This window comes from Nylanderia fulva, unplaced genomic scaffold, assembly GCF_048542155.1.
Source record: "Nylanderia fulva isolate GAGA-0341 unplaced genomic scaffold, ASM4854215v1 Scaffold3, whole genome shotgun sequence".
Lineage (NCBI taxonomy): Eukaryota > Metazoa > Arthropoda > Insecta > Hymenoptera > Formicidae > Nylanderia > Nylanderia fulva.
Genome location: NW_028190368.1, coordinates 8497797 through 8518858, shown reverse-complemented (window position 1 = coordinate 8518858; position 21062 = coordinate 8497797). Strand labels below are relative to the sequence as shown.

Here is a 21062-nt window from a genome sequence, read left to right as displayed (position 1 = left end):
CATAATAAAAATATTAATATCTACCACAACTATGTACGTATTAATATTTTTTATTGTAGTAAATATTTAATCAGAGAAACTCTTATAAAATTCTTCCAATACTATATTGTCCGACAATGATTTTCAGGGTAAATTCTAAGAGAAAATTCTCTCCGTGTATAAAATCATTGGCAAGTATATGCATATGTATATTCTTGTCTCGATTGTCCAAAAAGATTCCAAAACTTGTTTTCCAAGGGAACAATTCACTTGAAAAGAACTCTTTTCGTCGTTGCCGAAATTATGCGTTCGATGGAGAACACACCATGTATCGGGTTACCAAATACCACTACTTTGGTTTCTTCTGACATCCTTGATTCAGTCAAATGTTAAGTTCCATCCTTTTTTTTTCTTTATATTTGACGAATAATAAAGTTGACAAAAATCATCTATATTCGTTGCTTGCTTTTTAGTACAAGAATTTTTATATTGTATTACGAACTAGAAACTCTTAAGTAATTGAAGTTTAATCAATAAGTATTTAGCAACTATTGTAGTTTTTGTCGATTTGTAATTCACAAACTCTTATAATAAATATATGCGTAGACAACTTCAGATCTCGTCTAATTTTTTATTTTAAATCTTTGGATTTTTTAAATGGATTTCTCTTATGGATTTTTCTTATTGGGTTAGTCTTTTTTTTTTATAATTCTCATCTTATACGATAAATACTTTGTTGTTAAATATATTGTTTACTAGCTTTTATTTTTTAGCTTTAATTTTTCTTTTGTTGAATGATCAAAATATTTCGTTAATTTATCTTTGTTCAATTTCATCAAATTTATTTCGCGAAATAATTTAATTTGAAACTCACCTTTCGTACATTTTTTTTTATTACGTGTGAAGCCTGTTTTCACACGTCGAAATATAAGTCAACTGGGATAGATTGCAAGTGTTGAATCATTTTCATCAGCTAGACGCGTCGACCGAATTTCTCAATGTCTTCCTACTCTAGAAGAGGCGGCCTTTCGAGGTCGTTCCCAATCTTGATTCATGATGTAATAGAGTAATTGAAGAGTCACAAAAGCGGCGTGTCACGAGGTCAAAGCACCTGTATATATCACATTATGCTTTATTGGCAATTTTTTCGCGCAATGACTCGTAACAAGATGCCTTCCTTTGTCGAGCAATGGTCTTCGTCGAAAAGATGCTTGACGAGAATGCGAGTTCGATCCTGGGAAGAGAAAAAGCGAGATTCTGTCGGACGATCAGAGTAGAATGTACTTGCGAAAAAGAAAAGAGTCGCGTTTTACCTTATTTATTCTTTATTTATCTTTTACCTTATTATTTTATTTATTTTTTATTATTTTTATACACTTTATGTAATTTTGTAATTTGTTTCGATTTATCGGATCAATTATAGCTGTGACAGATAATTGATTCATAGAGCTCTTATCACTTTGTATTGAATAATTTTTTTGCCATTCATATAATTTTCTTCGCAGAATTGTTTGATGAATTTCTTAATTTAATTGCCATTATTTTTATAAATTAGTGTTTATATATTTAAATCAATTGAGCTTTATGGAACATTTATTTATACATTTAGAAAAAAGAAAATAATTGCCCTATTTTAATTGATTTTAGACAAAGGAAACGCATATTAGCAGTGTAACAATATGTCCATAAAGAAACTTTGCGAATTATCGCGTTATTCCTTTGCTATGCATTCCTTGCATGTTGCCATTAATGCTCTTTTGATTAGTATTTGCGCTATGCATTCGAGCTATGCATCACGCTTGTTATGGGTTATATAGCCACTACAATACTTTAGGAATTTCTCAATTATCGGCCTGTTCTTTGATTTCTATTCGCACATTCCTCACGATTGATAATTATTACATTGTTCTGCACAATAGAACGTACCTTTATATCAACAAATAATCGTCGTTTATATATAATAATTATTTTATTATTATATCTTGAATGCGTACGCTCATACATTATCACTGATGTAATTCTAAAAATAACTCATTAACATTTATCTTTTTTAATATTTTAATGATATATTTTTGTGTAATTTTTGGGATGTGGGGAGGGTTATTAATTATTAATTCTGACAGATTTCTTAATATTATAGTGACAAGAATGTTTTTTTTATTAACGATCTTTGTTGTGAAATCTAGAAAAGCATATAACGTGTTGTGTCAAAATCTATTAAAATTTTCGAAACCGAGGGTCCGAGAACCCGAGATTCGGCCGAGTGTAAGTGGAAAATCTCTGGCTGTAAAATCTTGAAAAGATCTAATCGAGCGAGTGGCAATTCGGCGGAATCAGAATCCGCTGTAATTCAATACTTAGTATGCTTAATAGAGATATCGAATTACGGACGCACCTTAATTCGATCTGATGGGCGAAAGAACGCGGATAAATGATTCACATTTGTTAAGATGCCGGTTTACGCAGCTTCGAAGATCACAGTATGATTTTGCTCTCGATCAAAGATATTAAAATCGACTCTCTTTATCAAAATATCATGCATATCAATTTTTTAATTTGCTAAACTTTTACAAAACGATAGCAATTTTGATGTATATATTTAACATATTATTAATTTCTACTACTTATTGTTATTTTAAAATCAATTGCTTAATTTACATTAATATTATATAGATACTGATGGAGACCCTTGTCATTTTTTAAATGTTTTTTTTTTTTAACTATTTTTGTATACGTGAATTAATTCTTTAGAAATTTAAATAGAGTTTTCAATGTGTGTTGCTGATTTTACATTTTATCTATAATCGATCGATTAATAATAATTTATCAAACGTGACATTTTATTCTCGTTGAATAGAGATCATTAGCATCATAATCACAGATTTATAGAATATTACTCGCAAACTTTAGGCTTGGCATACTAATCATATTTCGATTATTTTTTAATCTATGCACAAACTTTATAAAAAAATCTACATTTAAAAAGTGCTACAAGTTATATGATTGTTATCAATTTTTTTATCGCATCTTAGTCAGAAATTATTTTAACGAATGAGTGTTATTTGTATAGCGAATCGAGTGAGAAATTGTTAATATATGGAAAACAGTCTGTCAGCCTGATAAAAAATACCTGGTATTATAATTTTAAAGCAATTATAAATTGCTCTAATAAATTACATGAATTCTGTTCTAACTTATATTAAGTCTCTTTTAAGTTCTCTCGAAATTTCTGTTTAAAAAAGAAATAAAAAATATTGATGATTATATAATTTCTCTTATCGTGTTTGAATAACTATCCTAATTGAAACATATTAATTACTGCGAAATTTGTTCGCTGAGAACAAATATAATTAACAAAAATATTTTATGATATTAAAAGGTTTCCAAAAGAATGTCAAATAAATTAACAAATCAATAAACAAATATAGTCAATTATACATGAGTATTTATTTATTAAAATCTAATGATTTTATAAAATAAATACTACATGTAACTAAAATTAATTTGATAATATATGTATTTATGTCTTTCAATTGCACAGTATACAATTAAATATACAATCTATATACAATAATATTAATATTTTTTATATATATGCGTTAATTTTTTTTATTAAGTTAATTAATTATTTTCTTTGTATTTTATTTTCAATAAAAACATAATAACTGTTGTAGAAACTTGAATTAAAAAGAGACGCACAGGTGTGTGTGAAGTTGGTATCTCATTTTGTGGAAACTCGTCAATAATTACGAGTTCTGACTTTATTTAGTGCTAAAGTTTCTGATAGTTTAAACAAATAGTTCCGACCATTAAAGCAACGAAAATGCCTTAGGACTTTGTAAATAACAAAAATTTCTGAATTTCCATTATGTACATATTTTTAATTCAGTATTTGGTCACCAGTTGGTTCTACTTTCAGACAAACATTTTTTTTCGAGACATTTTCTGCGTGAATAATAGGTCTAGATTGGGCAACGACATCAACTGTTATCAACTTCTACATTTTTCGGAGAAGCCTCTATATCCGGTTGCCGCGGCAGCAAAGGGAAAGGGAGAAATATCAAAGACTGCTTTGTTAGGCTAACGCGATACGCGGGCGACACTTTGTTGCAACGACACAGATGCAGATGACGTACGCAGTAATATTAAAAGAAAATATTGACGATTTATATTTTTTTCTCAATGTAACTTTTAAATTATAGTAAGTACATCGGAGCATAATAAATTTTTTAAAATTTTTGTTAAATTAAAAATAGTCACAAATCATATATGCGATACATTTTTGTATATATTTTTATGATGTAATGTCACATACATACACATATGTGTAAAATATATACACATATAACATAAAAATCTTACAAGAATATAATAGTATATAATAATAAATATTTTTATTCTTGTAAAATATTTATAAATATTTGTATTGTCTTGATTCAATTTTCGAGTGTAGAATAAAATATTGTATATTTATTTATAAATTTTAATTATTTGATTTGAGAAATAATATTTTTACTTTTATTTTGCGTGTGAAATTTTAATGTAATACTTATTGGAAAATTAAACCCAAATAAAATTTGGTAAAACAAAATTTTCATCTCAGCATAAGACGAAACTGAAGTTGTGGTTCCAACCGCATCGTTCCTTCCATTTTTCTCTTCGTGCCACAAAGTGTCAGTCCAGAGGGGGATAGTCTGTGGTCGTTACGGGACGAGCGTTTTTCTCCGTGAAGATCAGTGAAGATCCCTCACATGTGGGAGATACGAAGTTGCTGGGACCCCTATTACATTGTAGCATTCCTGCCAGACCACTTCAAACCGTAACCGTTTCTACATTTCCCATTAGGTTGCTAGAGCCGAAACCAAGTAGCTAGAAGATATCGGTCTAGCTATTAATAAAAGCGACTTTTACGAGAAATAAGGGATACTCGGAATAATATTTCACGATATTCTGACGGGATCGCGCTAGATATTGTTCTATTAAAAAACAACATTCTCTTCGTGACAGTTTCTTAAAGCGGTGACCTCACAAAGTTGCATCACCATCATTCATCATTCAAAGACCAATCTATTATAGATAGAGTTAACAGAGAGAAAATAATGTAACGAAATCTTCATTAAATTAAATTAAAAAACTCAAAGTAGTTATTGTAATTTGTACGTTCTATGAGTAAATTTTATTTATTAAACGTATTTTAGATATTTTTTATATTTTTATAAATCCAATTCATTGATCAAGAAGTAGAAATTATGAGGAGAATACGTTGATAAAAACATTTCGTTTGATATATCACATTGTAGCATCAGCCGGATGCCATTGCCTGTTAGCCGAGTGCCCCACCAAAGATCTACACATACGTCATCGGCTTAAACTGCTGGGGATGATATTGATATGCCTAGGCGAGAAGACTACACAATGTTGCAGCTACATGCTTAAGAATGAAAATATATTATTCCAGTACACATTTAACTGTTTCAATTAGATATTTAAACTTGATATATTTTTTAATTTTTAAAAATTTATTATTTAATTAAATTAATTATATTAAATAAAAATATTAATTGCTATTATTACGAGTTCTATATAATTATCAAGTTTTATCATTGAAATAAATTATTCGTATAAGTCATAATATGTAAAAAAATAATTTATCAGATAATTTGCAATATTGTTATTTTGTGCATACTGTTGCACATTGTTGCACAGAATTGGAGAAAGAATTGGAATTCACGATTTAGTTTTCAGTTCTATACTTTTAGTCGATCCTCCCTCTGAAGAAATTCGTAGATTATATTAAAATTACGTCACACATTGTAGTTTTTTTCGAAGGCAATGGTGTTGTAGTTCTCGGAAAAACTGAGATGGGGTGGGGATTACTTCAAGCCAGTTTCTATATTGTGTGTTTAGGGTCTCATCTTGAATCCCAAGCATCACTACATTTACAGAGAGATTCGATGAGGGGAAAACGATAGAAAATGTGCGTTTTGAACTTCATTGCGTCTGTTCAAAAGAAATTCGTCAAAAATTTTCTCATTTTTTAAAATTAAAATTGCAAATTTTCTTTTTAATAGTTGTATTAATATTTGTTAATTTGACAATTCCTTTTTGTTCTTAAAATTACAAGTTAAAACGCACTTGTAACGTCAATGAGCTGATAGGAGCAAGAATGCATACTTGCGTTTCTCTCACATCATCTACCTTCATGCAAATCTGCAGCTTGGAAGTTACGTGATAGTCCTGCTGCTTATCAAAGTTCTAAGAAAGGTTTCAAAAGGTATCGACTGCCGCCGGACAATCGTGTTGCCAGTTCGTTAATATATATGTAATCGTAATCGTACTTTGTAGTTGCTATTTTGCCATTTAAATAAATAAAACTTGCAATCTTAAAAAATCTATTATATATTTAATATCTATTTATATACTTAATAAAGAGAAGTATGAAAAGAAATATGAGATATTATAAGATTATATTAAATTTTTAGAATAAAATAAATTTATGAAGAGAAATATTTTTCTTTATCACAACTTTGTGTAAGAGAACTTTTTTTTAATCTACTAAAATGTTACTTATGTGTGATGTATTATTTACATATGGAGTAGGAGAAAAATCATGGATTCAAGTTTTAACATCGTTTTTCTGAAAGTTGAAATTTTTATTTTAGATTTTTAATTTATTTTTGTATGAGAAATTTATTCTTTTTTATACTTGTACTATGCTTTTCTCTGTATTCTGTATATTTTTTTTTTATTTGCAAAGCATTTATAATGTTTGGAAAATTAATTTAAGTTTCTACAATATACAAATGAAAGCTTGTATGAAAAGTTATTTCGAGCTTATCTATTTTAATTTTTATGTCTCATTTAAAAGTCATATCGCGTATTAATGCATGTCTCATATCTTTTTGTATGTGCATAAAGTTAGCCCTCTATTTTTTTTAATTAAAATTTTTTTTTAGTTCTAGATTATTCTATGTTTGTTTTATATTGTTCCAAAGTTATGAGACCAAAAATAAAAAAACAAGATAAAAACGCACAAAAAACAGTTTTTTAGCGTTTATTTTTTGAAAACATTTTTTTAAAGTTTTTTTTCTTCTGAATTATTCTAATTTATTGTTCCAAAGTATCAATTCCCCTAAAGATGTTTTTATAAAGATACAGAAAAAATAGCAGAAAACGCTTGTTAAATCATTTTTTATCTTTGTAGCTATCATTTATTGTTATCTGACCATTAAGACTCAGAATAATCCTGGAACAACTCAATTTTACCGGAGTAAACATATAACAGGCACTTTACTTTTGATGGTAAAGATACATTTCATCCCATTGTTATAATGGACCCTATTGTTATAATGGTATTTTCGAATTCCTGATACTATTGTTCTACATTTTGATACTGATGATGCGATGTCATCGGTCGGAACAGATAAAATAAGTATCTCCAAAAGTAAAGTGCTTTTTAATATATCTATTCCAGAAAAATGAGAATTGTTCCAGGTTGTTCTAATTTTTTTTGCGTTTTTTGTCTTGTTTCTTCATTTTTGGTCTCATAATTCCTAAAATCTTATACATATATATATATATATATATATATATATATATATATATATATATACAGTGTATCTAAAACAATATGATAAAATTTACAGGCATATTCATAGGGTTAAGAAAAAAAATTCTAATCAAGAATTTTTATATTAAAATAACTCGAATAATAAACAGACTATGTGAGCCGACTTGGATGTTTATGCGTTAAGACAGCGAAAATTCATTTTTCACTGCCTCATCATTGTGCACGAGGCACGAAATTTGCTTAGCACATTGCTAAGACAATTATTTAGGAATAAATCTCAATTCAAGATTTTTATTCCTATGTTCCGTTCTGACCCCCTGAAGTGATTAATTTTCGCTGCCTTATATTATTTTTTATATTAAGTTATTTATTACATCGTGCTTATACTCTCCTTATTACATAATATAAGTATATATTACTTTAGTCATGAATCTTTTACTTTATTTCACGTTTAATAAAGGATTTCTCTTTCGTTCTAGGCTAGTCGTACGCTCGCAAGTGGCGAGTACCTTCTACCGTGTCCAAGATGCAGGTTTCCCTCTCATGTGGACAACGAGAAGAACGTGGGAACCTGTTCGAGGCAGGGTTGCTCCATCGAATTCTGCATCTCTTGCTCGTCGAAACCGCATACGGGCCCGTGCAAGACGCCTTTACTAGCCACCCCGACGAAACGTAACAATAAACGTCTCATCGTTGGTTCGAGGCAGAGCAAGCGGAATCTGCGACGATTGTAAAGCGACATCCTCGGATTCGACTTCGATCGCGTTCGGGGGAGAGAAAAACTAGTCCAGTTGCGGAGTCGCGTCGGCTCTGGAGAGAAAAATTGTATTATAAGACGAAATGCGATATATATTGTAGAGAATCAAAAGTAATTTTATATACAAGTATTATCAAACGTAAATTAATATTTAAGTAATTAGTGCTTCTTGTTAGCACGAAGATTATTCGAGCAAGAACTGATGCGATGGCGAACGTAATCTGCGCATCGAGATGAATTCGGTTACAATTTGTGATGATCATTTATCGTTGCATCGATATATCTTTATAGCTTGAAAGAAAAATGTTTTAGCAATGCCCCTTTCTGTAATATTTTATCTAGTAAGAGAGGTGACACACACAAGTACATTTCGCCGTCGTAAACCTCGTTTATGCATGCTTTTTAAACGTTATAAAATTGGAGAACACCCTAATTTGCCTCATTCATCGACACTACGTGGGCTAATGATCGAACTATAATCTAAATCTTCCGAATGATGGTAGGATGTGTAACCGAATCGTCCTCCTCTTCGTCGATCCTCAGAACAACCTCTGTTCTGGACTCTGCAAAGAAACGTGCAAAGAACGAGAGAGAAAGAGGGCGAGAAAACAAGGGATTAGCGGTTAAGGGGCGGTTACCTGCGAAGAATGGAGAAAAGAAGAGAATGAGAATGCGAGAGGGGGAGAGAGAAATGAGAAACCATAAAAGCAGCAACGGTCGTAAAACCCCGTAAGAGGGAACAGGCGAAACACTTTGCGCCGCTTGGATATTCCGCTTTTTACCCTGCGCTCTCGGTTCCATAATGAAGCCGAGGAAAGTCGATCGCGGTTTCTTGCGGCCGAAGCTCGTCCGCAGAAACCGCTTCTCTCTCATTTTCTCTTTCCCTCGCGTATGAATCATTCCGTAAAATATAATAATTGTCCGGACACAAACTCGACATTCATCAGAACGCGATTCTTATTCATCTAACATCTTTCATAAGACATTAGAAACGTACGAGATTGTTTGCTCAAATTTTCAACCCTTTCAGCGAAAAGGGTATCTCGTTCTTTCTTCGATTTTGCTTCTCAATCGAGCTATTTTAACAAATCTATGAAAAATCGAATAAATTATGATAAAATCAATAACTATTTGAGAGATGGCTCTAAAAAAATGTTCAGTACATTATTGTTTTTCTCTTTCCCTCGCGTATGAATCATTCCGTAAAATATAATAATTGTCCGGACACAAACTCGACATTCATCAGAACGCGATTCTTATTTATCTAACATCTTTCATAAGACATTAGAAACGTACGAGATTGTTTGCTCAAATTTTCAACCCTTTCAGCGAAAAGGGTATCTCGTTCTTTCTTCGATTTTGCTTCTCAATCGAGCTATTTTAACAAATCTATGAAAAATCGAATAAATTATGATAAAATCAATAACTATTTGAGAGATGGCTCTAAAAAAATGTTCAGTACATTATTGTTTTTCATAATACGTACAACACTTATTGCGGTAAATGGAGCAATTAGCATTAAAAAAATCAGATCTTTTTTAAACTACAATTTCTCGCAAAATTTTTTGCATGTTATTTATGATTATTTCCTTTTATAAATTTGTTTTTTCAAATTGTTAATTATATGAAAATTGCAAAAGATACTTTGCAAAAGTCCACGTCCTTCTATCTCTGATGCAAGCTTATATTTACGCCTGATCGTCTTGCTCGAATCATTGAAAAAGTATTGAAATTGCGTAGCAGTAAGAGAAACAGAAGGCTAAGTACAAGGGTGCGAAAGTATTAGTGCCAGAGCAGAAAATAAACAAAAAAATCGTCAGGAAGGATGGAGCGCATGATGACAATCATATAATCAATAGAATTATCATTCCACGAATGAACATGAAACATTCTAATATTTCTATTTTAGATTATTGGATAAACTAATTGTGGGAAGATTTTATGCAAAAAACGCAAAATTTAATTTTTATAGGAGAAAACAAACATTCTTCTTTGCTCCGTATTTCCTGACGTCAAGAAGACGGTACAAAGAGTTTTACCATTTGTGCCATGATTAAGTTCTCCTCCTCTCCCCTTTCCTGCGCCATAATAATTGCCATATTTTAAAAACTGATATAATTGTGAGAGGAAGAAAGATTGCGTGCATATTTCAGCATCTTTCATTCTCAAGCAAAGCCCTTAAATGGGGTGCCATATTGTGTTTTCGTTTTTTGTTTGTATATTTTTTTTAATTTCTCTCTTTAATTAAGTCTACACTTTTGTATTTTTTAAACGAATTCATCTCGTTTGTATTGTTATTTCTGTACCGGTGCATATGCGAAAAAAAGACTGTATGTAAATAATCAAGCGTAATAGTAATATATTTTGTGTCAGTTCACCGAGCAAAGGCTCGTAATATTTTATTTACGCTACATTCTTGTTAAAGCGATATAAAAATACGTTTATTATATAATTAAAATAATATCTCGTTTCTCATGAATGTATTTCGGCAAAAAGATTAATGTAAGAGAAATATTTTAGGCTAACGTTGTTTCAGTAAAATTATCTTTATGTGGTATAGAAAAAACAAGCAACGAATTTTCGTCATTAATGTCATATAAATCTACTTCATTAATGCTCTCTTTACGCTCTCTAAAAAATAGATGTAAAAGCACCTTCATTCGTCGTGTCTTTGTTCATAAAAGTGTCGCGAAATAGTTCGAGTAAGAAAATTTTTAATATCTCTCTCATGAGATTTACACGTGCACATGCGAGAGTGAACACACACGTTCATAAAGATACTCATTAAAATCTTTTAAATTATTTATTCGAATGTTTTATCATTACTTCTTTAAATCAAACTCGATGTTTGACATTTTATTTCGAAGACCCGAATATTGTCGCGTTTTATTTTATATTTCATATTTTAATCAATATATAACATACTGAATTTATCGATTCGCAAACTCAACTACGTCACTAAATAGTATTGTTACAACATTTTCATAAAAAGAAAATTATTTGATGTTGATTCTTGATTACAATTTGCATAGGCTAATACAATAAAAATTTGAATAATTAATTTTTTTTTTCGTCGTGATTTATGTAAGAAATGTCTTGCATTTGGTATCTTGAAATATTTCATCTTTAATACTCAAAAATATTTTGGCAACAATCCAATACGTTTATTAGACTAAGTTATATTTAAAAACAATTTTTTAGTAAGAAGAAAGTGATGCCAAATAAAATGCTTGATAAGCAATAAAAAAATCTCGATATTTTTATAGGAATAAACATATTTTAATACTTAGCGTATAAGAAGTTTTATAATGCACTTGCTCGAAACTATTTTATGAAAAATGCGAAAATGCTCAATCTTTTCTGCATATGATTATGTCTTAAATTCGAAGAACTTGAAATATGTTTGCGTGTTAGAGATGATTTTAGGAAATAAGAGAAGTGCCTAAGAATTATTATAGTGAGTCTACGTTAAATTAATTAAATGTTGTAAGCCCCTTTCAGGGTAGGTTCCTGTATTGTCAATTAAATATAATATTTTCTGCATAATCTCGTGTATTTTTCTTTATCCAAAAGTGATTATAAGACTTATATCTCTATTAAATAAATATTAGAAAAAAAATATATATATATATATATTAAATATAAAATTCCACATTTATTGTGTGCAATGTCATATATATTTTCAATAAACTATCTACATAAAATAAACGATATATATTTAAATTAGAAATGTCCATAGTATCCTAACAATCACAGCAAAAAAGATCGTAATCGTCACTATTTTGTAACTCGACGATGTCTTCTCTTGTAATGCTTTGGGAACGACGATTTCTTGTGAAGGAGATGTCAGTGCCGGAGATACACCTTCGCCAATCGGTTCCCCTTTCATGGAGAACTTCGTCGCTTCTATAATTCTCACATCGATCATCTTTCCCATATATTTCTCCTCCATAGGAATCAACACCTGTTCGTAGAACTTGTTGTGTCCTACGTAATGCTGTTTATCATGCGACACCTCCGTCACTAGCACCTTTTGCAACAGTCCAATTTTATGTTGATGCAGTTCGTACGACTGGAAGAATTCCGACAACCTTTTGGTTCGAGTCTTCACCTCTTGCGTGGGTACCTTCGGCATTCTAGCGGCGGGTGTGCCGGGTCGAGAGAAGAACTGATTGATGAAGAGGCTCGGAAACTTATATTTTTGACAGAGCGTCATCGTCTGCTCGAAATCCGCTTCCGTTTCCGTGGGGAAGCCGCAGATGATATCCGTAGCGATAGTCAGACCCGGTACTCGTTCGCTCAGGAAATTCACGGTGTGCTCGAACTCGGCGCGCGTATACTCCCGTTTCATGTCAGCTAACACCTGATCGCTGCCGGATTGCACCGGAATGTGCAGGAAGCTGTAGACCTTGGGATGACGCAAGATCTTGGCCATCTCGTCCAGATGCTCGAGGATATATGGTGGATTGGTCATGCCGACACGCATCATGCAACCTTCCGGAATCACATCTATCAGTCGCCCTAATAACTCTGGCAAACTGGAGCCGATGTCTCTGCCGTAGGCACCTGTGTCTTCCGACGTGAGCCACAACTCGCACACACCCTCCTCGAAGGCCTGTTTGGCTCGCTCGACTATATCTTCCGGCTGGTAACTGCCCAGTTCTCCTCGCGCGTGCTTTGTTTTGCAGTAAGTACATTGATTCAGGCAACCCGTATTGATGGCTATGATCTCGATGAGTGGATTTCGCCGCACCTTCGGAAGACTCAACGAAGCGCCACCGGTTTTCTTACCGGAATTCTTTTTCTGTTTCAAAAATCTCACTGTATTTCCTTTCAACGTTTCCTCCACGACTTCCACCACTCGATCGATCTGTTGCACTCCAATTATACTCAAGCCTTGAAGGAAGGAAGATTTTGGAGCTCCTTGTGGTACGCATCTGTGAATGAAATTATTTGTTTAGGATATAATTAAAATTTTATATATTCATTTATATCAAAAATCTAATGTTGAATAATATCTTTTGATATTGTATATTACTTGCTTTATTATTGAATCGATTAATATTAGTATATATATATATATATACTAATATTAATCGATTCAATAATAAAGCAAGTAATATACAATATCAAAATATATATATATATATGCATTCATGTGCAATTTTGTGCAACTTTTAAAATCAAGTAATAAATTAATTATATATTAATCTTCAATTAAATAAAAACATCAGCTAATAATGTACAATAATATTAAATATTCTAATATTACTCATTATTACATTAGTACTAATAGTTCTCCATTCTACATTTCTTCACAGTTATTTCCAAAAGTATTTTTAAAGAAAAACAATTGTTAAAAGAAATTTATCTTAAGTAAAATACATATCTGTAATTATCTGTCTTCCTATAAATTTATCTTTTATCTGAAATTCTTCATCAATTTAATTCTTCTCATGTAAGAACATACCCAGCAACTACAACATGTTTGCCTATTTTCTTCCCATGCTCGATTTCATTCCTGAACTGATCCTCCGCAGGATTCTTGACGGTGCACGAATTCAGAAGCCACAAGTCTGCCTTCAGCTTATCATCGGACAAATTGTAACCATACGCTGCCAGCTGTCCAGCCATGTACTCGGTATCCGAATTATTGTGCGTACATCCCCACGTTTTCACGTAGATCGTCTGAGTACCAGGTATTATACTTGACAAGACAAGTGGCTGCAAAACCACCTCCTCCTGTACCTGCTTTTTTCGTTTTGGTCGTATCGTGATATGCTTTCTCGAACTATATCTCTCCTTCGGTGTTATATCCTGGGAAGCGATTAAATCCTCAATATCCTCAATGATGTCCTCGCAAGGAGCAGGCATGTTCGGTAGAAATTAATACCTTTGAAATAAAGAAGAACAAAGAAATTAATACACTAATAATATTAATAAAGTTTTTTACTACGATCTCTCTTGACACTAAGGAAGAATTTAAAAAATAAGAAATAATGAAAAATAAAGAAATTAATACACTAATAATACTTATAGTTTTTTACTGTAATCTCTCTTGAAACGTCTCGAAATACTTCGAGGTTAGATGCACGTGGACGATAATCTTAGAATCAGTAAACCTTTGCTATCCAAAATAAAAACTCAAATAGATTTTTGGACAATTATGATAAAAATCCCTTATTTTTATCGCTCGCTTTCGCTTATTCTTTATTTTAATTGTAATCGATTAAATTTGAGTGATAGAGGTTAAAACTGAAATAAAATGAGATCATAAACGTAGTAATATACATATACTCGAAACTCTATATGAAATATGGAATTATCTGCTTCCTGTCAAACGCGCCGATCTGTCATCGCGCGCGCGCGCGCGCGAATAGAAAAATGCCTATAATCTCGATAGGGAAATTCTGACAGTCGGACATTTCCGAATCTTCTGATTGGTCGAATCTGGTGAAAAAGTGTCAAGTACCGATTCGTGAAATATTTCCCTAAAGTTTCTCAATTTCTTCGACCGAGTTCATCATCTCATAAAATTATGCTCCGATATATTTTGTGCTCGTATACACTCGTTGTACGCCATTTCGGAAGGGGAAGATTGTCTCAGGAGTTGACACACGTAAATCTTTTTCACGTAAACGATGGGCGAGGATTTCAACGGAGGTGAGTGTTTTAGAAAATTACGCGCGTTTCACGATCAAGATATTACTGCGTCCTTGACAGGTTGGTCGAGCTGTGTACGGTTATAACGTCTGAATCTTCAAATTGATAAACACAGTTTGAAGAGGTTCGAAGGTGCTTTCGAGTAGCATTTCGAGATATTTCGGCCTTTCTTTTTTCTCATTTAGATATAACGTTTACTTTTATCGTATATATACAATTTTGGCCTTGCATTTTTGATATTATAACAAATGATTTACGTTTGTGATCAATACAAGGACGAATGTGAGATCATCAATGGCGAGATTCTTTTTCCATAAGTTTTTTGAATATTGTTAAAATATTGTTTTCTTATTTAAAGAATTGTGTAGTAATGTATAAATGTGGAAGTTTATATATTATAATTGATTATATATTTATTTCTATGTAATTAGATTTATTTTTATCTAATTGGATGATGCTTCAATGCGTTTTTATTCTTAGATCGTGACAGACAGGATCGGGATAAGGATAGAGATCGAGATCGAGATCGTGATAGGAGACATCGATCACGTAGCAGAGATCGTAGAAAGCGATCGCGTTCTCGTTCCAAGGATCGCAGAGATAGAAAGAGAAGTAGCTCGCCTAAGAAAAGTCGCAGCTCTAGAAGAAGAAAACCTTCTCTATACTGGGATGTACCACCACCTGGTTTTGAGCATATTACTCCTTTACAGGTAATATTATTTTTTGTGCTAGTTGGATTTGTTTTTTAGCGACTTGTTATTTGAACTTGTTATATTATTACATATTAAAATATATTTTCTTCTTACAGTATAAAGCTATGCAAGCTGCCGGACAAATACCCGCAAATATCGTAGCAGACACACCACAGGCAGCTGTACCTGTAGTTGGTAGCACCATAACTCGTCAAGCAAGAAGGCTTTATGTAGGGAACATTCCATTTGGTGTAACTGAAGAGGAAATGATGGAGTTCTTCAATCAACAGATGCATCTGTCCGGTCTCGCGCAAGCCGCCGGAAATCCAGTATTGGCGTGTCAAATTAATTTAGACAAAAATTTCGCATTTTTGGAGGTATAACGTTAACTCATACATATATATACAGGATACAATTTTTTATATATATTTTTGTTTACATCATTAAAAGTATGGTATAAATATGATATCATTAGTTTTGATTAGTTGTATCGATCAGTAATTTAAGTTGTAATGATGATATTCTTTTTAATTTTTTCCTCCTTTTTTCAATATAGTTCCGATCAATAGACGAAACTACACAAGCCATGGCGTTTGATGGCATAAACTTCAAAGGACAGAGTCTGAAAATAAGGAGGCCACACGATTATCAGCCAATGCCAGGAATGACCGATAATCCAAGCATGAACGTGCCAGGTACGGTTCCCGGTATGTTCTAACATACATTTCCTTATATCTAACAATGCACTCACGACCGTATTATGCTTAATCTGCGCTTATTTTCATTTCGTGTGTTTATTTCTATTTTAGATTCCCCGCACAAGATCTTCATTGGCGGTTTACCAAATTATTTGAACGAGGAGCAGGTATGCACGGCAAAACCGTGGAACAATTTTATCTATTGCACACCTTTGGATGCAATTTTTTTTCTTCATTGAATTCCTATTCGCGGTCAATCGCGTTAGTTTGCCCAATTACGTCGCTCTATCGACTGTTACAACATTTTTATCAGGAAACGATTTGGCTTCAATGACTAATGAAAAATTGCATTCCGTGATATCGCAACGATACAGGGTTATTATATATAGCACGGCAGGCATGTGCGTATGCTAACCCTGTCGCGTTGTAAGTTACCCTCAAAGGACTAAATTATAATATAGGTATTTAGCTATTTAGCGGTGAGTGCACTCACACATACATACACACGACTGAGAACCCTCGTCTTACTCGAGTTCAACAGAGGTATGTATGCGTTTCCATCAAGATATTTCGGCGTCGGTTAGGCTCCTTATTAGATAGAGATGTGTAATTCAGGACTTTATATTATTATTATTTATTTATTTTTTTTATATTCGGACAATCCGCTTCTCGTTCTACTTTTCGACGAAACCTCTTATCATCCCTCGCATCTCGTTGCTCCAATGTGGCATATGTTGCTTAGTATAGGGAAGTATTAGTGGCGTTACAGCATTTAGGTGGTATGCAGTCATCGACGATCATCCTTCTCTTTCTCTCTCTCTCTTTCTCTCTCTTACAGCCTTTCTAGGCATCGCGGACCCAGTCCATCACGAAGATACGAATTTCTAGGCAATTTTTTTTAGGAAAGCCAACAGGGAAGGGGGGAAGGTCTTTGTCTCGACTACGTTCGGAAATAAACCGAAGAAAATGAACGATCATTCATGTTTCGAATTCATATGATATAAAAATAAGCAGGACACAGAAGTACTTGATGACATTTTGAAACGAAATTCCTCTAAAGCTTTTTTTTATATCCTTGGATATTTTTCCACGCTTTGAAATTTTACAGAATCGTCCTCTCGCGCAGCAATGATACATGCTGCAAAGAAGGATCTCTTTTAGGTCTGCAAGAAAAAGCATAAAGCTCAACATTTTTATATGTAGCAGAATTTTTTTTCCTTTTCTTTCTTTTTGGGATTACAGGGTCAACACATAATTTTATGTGCATCTGGTAACAGCTCCAAGTTCTCCGGTATATATTCTTTTCAGGAATATCTCTTTTTCTCTTTTGCAGCTGTTCTTTTTACAGGCTTTTCAGGCTTTACTGCACTTCTCGTCTTGTTACGTTTACAGGTCGCCGCGAACGAATGAACTGTCAAATATATCAATGCATTGAAAACTTCTTAAGCAAAAATAAGAATACAAAGAAAAGAACGTAAATAGTTAAAAAAAGGAATAGTGTAGTAGAAATAGTAATAGTAAAAAAAATTAAAAAAAGAAACAGCTATCTTTTATTGGATGATTTAACGGTATTCTTACAAATAGCTATGTTTAACAAAATTCGTAAGAGAAAAAAAAAGAAAAACGTATCATCTCATTATATAGTAAACTGTGGACTGATACCAGTACCCTTTCTCCCCATTTCTTAGCTTAGGGTCGTGCCGATCAAAAGCATTCGCTTACCACTACCACTACTTCTACCACTACTTCTACCACTACTACTACTACTACTACCGAACATGACAAAATACCACACTGCCTGAGGAGAGGCTAGCCCAGTCCCTCGAGGCAAGTACTTATACCATTCTCATGCCTTCGTACATTGGATTATGCGACGATTTTGTAGACCCCTTTCCTCGATGTGTTCTCGGTTCTCCTGTGCCAATGGTGCGTCCTCTGAATAATTTTACATCGATAAAAGCATATTGCTCTGCTAAATCGCTAGGTGATTGATGCTACTTTGATGTAGAATTAATTTTAAATGACATAAGAAGAGAGAAAGAAAAATTTAATTCCTCATCGAGAGCAGCATGCTGTTATCTAAAGTTTTATTTTCAGTCCCTTAGCTCGTCGATAATATGTAAGTAAAAATTCAATATATATATATATATATATATATATATATATATATATTATATATATGTTACATTGAAAAGTATAAATATATAAAAGTTAAAGATTTTGTGTTTTGAATGAACGAACGATATAAAGAGTGACGTCGAAGCGCAATCGAGCGGAAATTATTTCGTCCGACACGAAGGCGGTGTGTAAGGAGTTCTTATGGAGGAAAGATACGCAAGCATATCTATGCATTTATATTTCATTTTTCTCATATTAAGACTATGCAACTTTTATTTCAAATATTCTGAAATAAATTTTTCCCAGATTAAATATCTTGTTATTATCACAAAAGGTTGTTATTACTTTTTTGAAAAGCTATCTTAATAATATCTCAAAAAAGAAATTTTTTTATATTAATAAATATCAATTATAAAATATGTATATTTAACATTACAAATGCAAAATTTTCGAATTATATGAAAAATATTATATACCTCTAGGTTTTGTAAAAAAATATAAATATCTCTATAATATATAATTTTCTAAATTTTGTACAACTAATTAATATTAGAGTTGCATAGTCTATACTTGATAGATTTGAAGATTATATTATGCGAATGAGAAAGTAATAATTTTCCAATAATACAGGTGAAAGAGCTATTGATGAGTTTTGGACAACTGAGAGCATTCAATCTAGTGAAGGATTCCGCTACCGGTCTCTCCAAAGGATATGCCTTCTGCGAATATGTGGACGTCTCCATGACCGACCAGGCAATTGCTGGGTTGAACGGAATGCAGTTGGGTGATAAGAAATTAATTGTGCAACGCGCCAGTGTAGGTGCCAAGAATCCCATGATAGGTGCACAAGCTCCAGTACAAATTCAAGTGCCTGGTTTATCAATGGTTGGCACGAGTGGACCTGCGACCGAAGTAATATTTGCTACAATTCGAATAAGTTTAAGGCTCTTGGGCTATGATCGTGACGTCAGAGTCTGATTGTGTGAGAGGAAAAAGAATAGTTTTCGAGATATTTTAAAAGTGTGCTAAAGCTATTTGAAATATCTTTTCAAAATTCATTTAAAAAATCATTTAAAAATAGCATCAATGAATTTTCAGCTTTCTCTGACGTCATAATTCTAACATGGTCGGCGAGGAACCTTAAATCAGAAATCACTAAATTGTAATTTGAGAATTTATATAATCATATAATATTTCTCAGGTGCTTTGTTTGCTCAATATGGTTACACCAGAAGAATTAATGGAAGAAGAGGAATACGAGGATATTCTTGAGGACATTAAAGAAGAATGTAACAAATATGGCGTTGTGCGATCCGTGGAAATTCCAAGACCCATCGAGGGTGTCGATGTACCCGGATGTGGAAAGGTATATTTAACATTTATATATACATGTATCTGTATATTACTTATCCTTTGACTCTGTTACAGGTATTTGTTGAATTCAATAGCGTGATTGATTGTCAAAAGGCACAGCAAACCCTCACAGGACGGAAATTTAATAATCGTGTTGTAGTCACGTCGTACTTCGATCCTGATAAGTATCACCGCAGAGAATTCTAAACACTTCTCTTTTTCATACGTTTAATAATTATATATATAATCTGCAATGTATATGTGAATTTGAATTATCTAAACGTATCCCGTGAATTAACAATTACTAGTTAATAAACAACGATGAAACAATAACAGATATTCGCGTATAAGTGACTAAAATTTTCACAATTGAAAAAGCCGATACGTAATATTAATCGACTCAAGCGTTTTATTTCATGCTTCGAAGACGTAAAATGAATATGTATAATAAAAATATTTGGTCATTAATATAAAACATAAACAATGTGCAGTATCTTAAACATTTTTGATATCGCTGTAGAAAATAATTCTAACAAATTAGAAAGTGATTTCAAAAATAATAAACCAAAAACATTTTTTTTCTATAAAAACATATTCTCTTTATAAAATTAATACATAATATTTTATATTATATACAATAATAATTTATAATGCATATTATTTAAAGTGTACGCGTAAAAATTTTTTTACAAAAACTTTGATTAGAAATTAATTTAACTTTCAATCTGTAATACAAATTGATAGAAGTGACATTTTGTCGATAATGTTTTTTGCAGTAATGCATTAAGCTTATCCAATAATAAAATGCCGAAATTTGTCAAAACTATTACCTATGTCTTGAGCAGACATACTCATATCTTTTAAAAATCGATTTAATAAATGTTTAGATCTTAGTTTTTATGTATAATTTATACATTTTTCTTTATTACTGTAATCTCTGATTATCTTTTTATCTCTCAAAATTTGGCGCCTCGCTTGACTTCTTCCTCATTCTCATTGATTGTTATTATTTATTTTTCATAAAATATTAGTCATTATTTTTAATGAATAATCGGTTTTTGTACGATGCGACAAAAGGTAGTATCTTTGCTTTTATTATTAATTAGAAATTATAAAATTCACTCTTTAATATTATTTCATTAATTGATTGCTTTACTATTATCACACATATACATATACGCTTCTTACTTTGCGAGAATCTCTCTCGAAGACTGCAGTGACTCTCAAATTAT

The 21062-nt window shown here is 32.1% G+C and overlaps 3 protein-coding genes across 4 annotated transcripts in view; 2 read left to right on the top strand and 1 right to left on the bottom strand.

Annotated features, from left to right (window-relative positions):
• Positions 1–11852, top strand: part of LOC114941778 (uncharacterized) — a 41988-nt gene extending 30136 nt beyond the window's left edge. The window contains exon 3 of the mRNA XM_029316903.2: positions 8029–11852. Coding sequence (XP_029172736.1) covers positions 8029–8283 — 255 coding nt within the window. The 3' untranslated portion in view covers positions 8284–11852. The remainder of the gene's footprint in view (positions 1–8028) is intronic.
• Positions 11853–11960: 108 nt separating this feature from the next.
• Positions 11961–14593, bottom strand: LOC114941777 (threonylcarbamoyladenosine tRNA methylthiotransferase). Its single transcript, XM_029316902.2, has 3 exons — positions 14354–14593; positions 13777–14199; positions 11961–13243 (listed from the first exon to the last, which is right to left on the bottom strand). Exons 2-3 carry the CDS (start codon positions 14178–14180, stop codon positions 12025–12027), a joined length of 1623 nt encoding a protein of 540 aa, XP_029172735.2. The 5' UTR covers positions 14181–14199; positions 14354–14593; the 3' UTR covers positions 11961–12024.
• A 267-nt stretch (positions 14594–14860) lies between these two features.
• Positions 14861–20723, top strand: U2af50 (U2 small nuclear riboprotein auxiliary factor 50). 2 transcript variants are annotated; one of them, XM_029316911.2, is made up of 8 exons: positions 14861–14969; positions 15450–15679; positions 15778–16038; positions 16218–16356; positions 16471–16526; positions 19108–19389; positions 19679–19843; positions 19906–20723. In XM_029316911.2, the coding sequence occupies exons 1-8, from the start codon at positions 14948–14950 to the stop codon at positions 20035–20037; spliced, it is 1287 nt and encodes a 428-aa protein (XP_029172744.1). In that variant the 5' UTR covers positions 14861–14947; the 3' UTR covers positions 20038–20723. The 2 variants fall into 2 exon arrangements, with proteins under 2 accessions (XP_029172744.1, XP_029172743.1); XM_029316910.2 differs by having other exon boundaries at positions 16218–16368.
• The last annotated feature ends 339 nt before the right edge of the window (positions 20724–21062 follow it).

What these genes read in the sequence shown, in the direction of transcription:
- LOC114941777 (XM_029316902.2), bottom strand. Translation starts at nt 14,180, where the DNA reads ATGCCTGCTCCTTGCGAGGACATCATTGAGGATATTGAGGATTTAATC. An exon ending in AAACATGTTGTAGTTGCTGG is followed by an intron (nt 13,244 to 13,776) that starts GTATGTTCTTAC and finishes TTTCATTCACAG; the next exon opens with ATGCGTACCACAAGGAGCTC.
- U2af50 (XM_029316910.2), top strand. Translation starts at nt 14,948, where the DNA reads ATGGGCGAGGATTTCAACGGAG. An exon ending in AAAATTTCGCATTTTTGGAG is followed by an intron (nt 16,039 to 16,217) that starts GTATAACGTTAA and finishes TTTTCAATATAG; the next exon opens with TTCCGATCAATAGACGAAAC. An exon ending in CGTGCCAGGTACGGTTCCCG is followed by an intron (nt 16,369 to 16,470) that starts GTATGTTCTAAC and finishes TTTCTATTTTAG; the next exon opens with ATTCCCCGCACAAGATCTTC.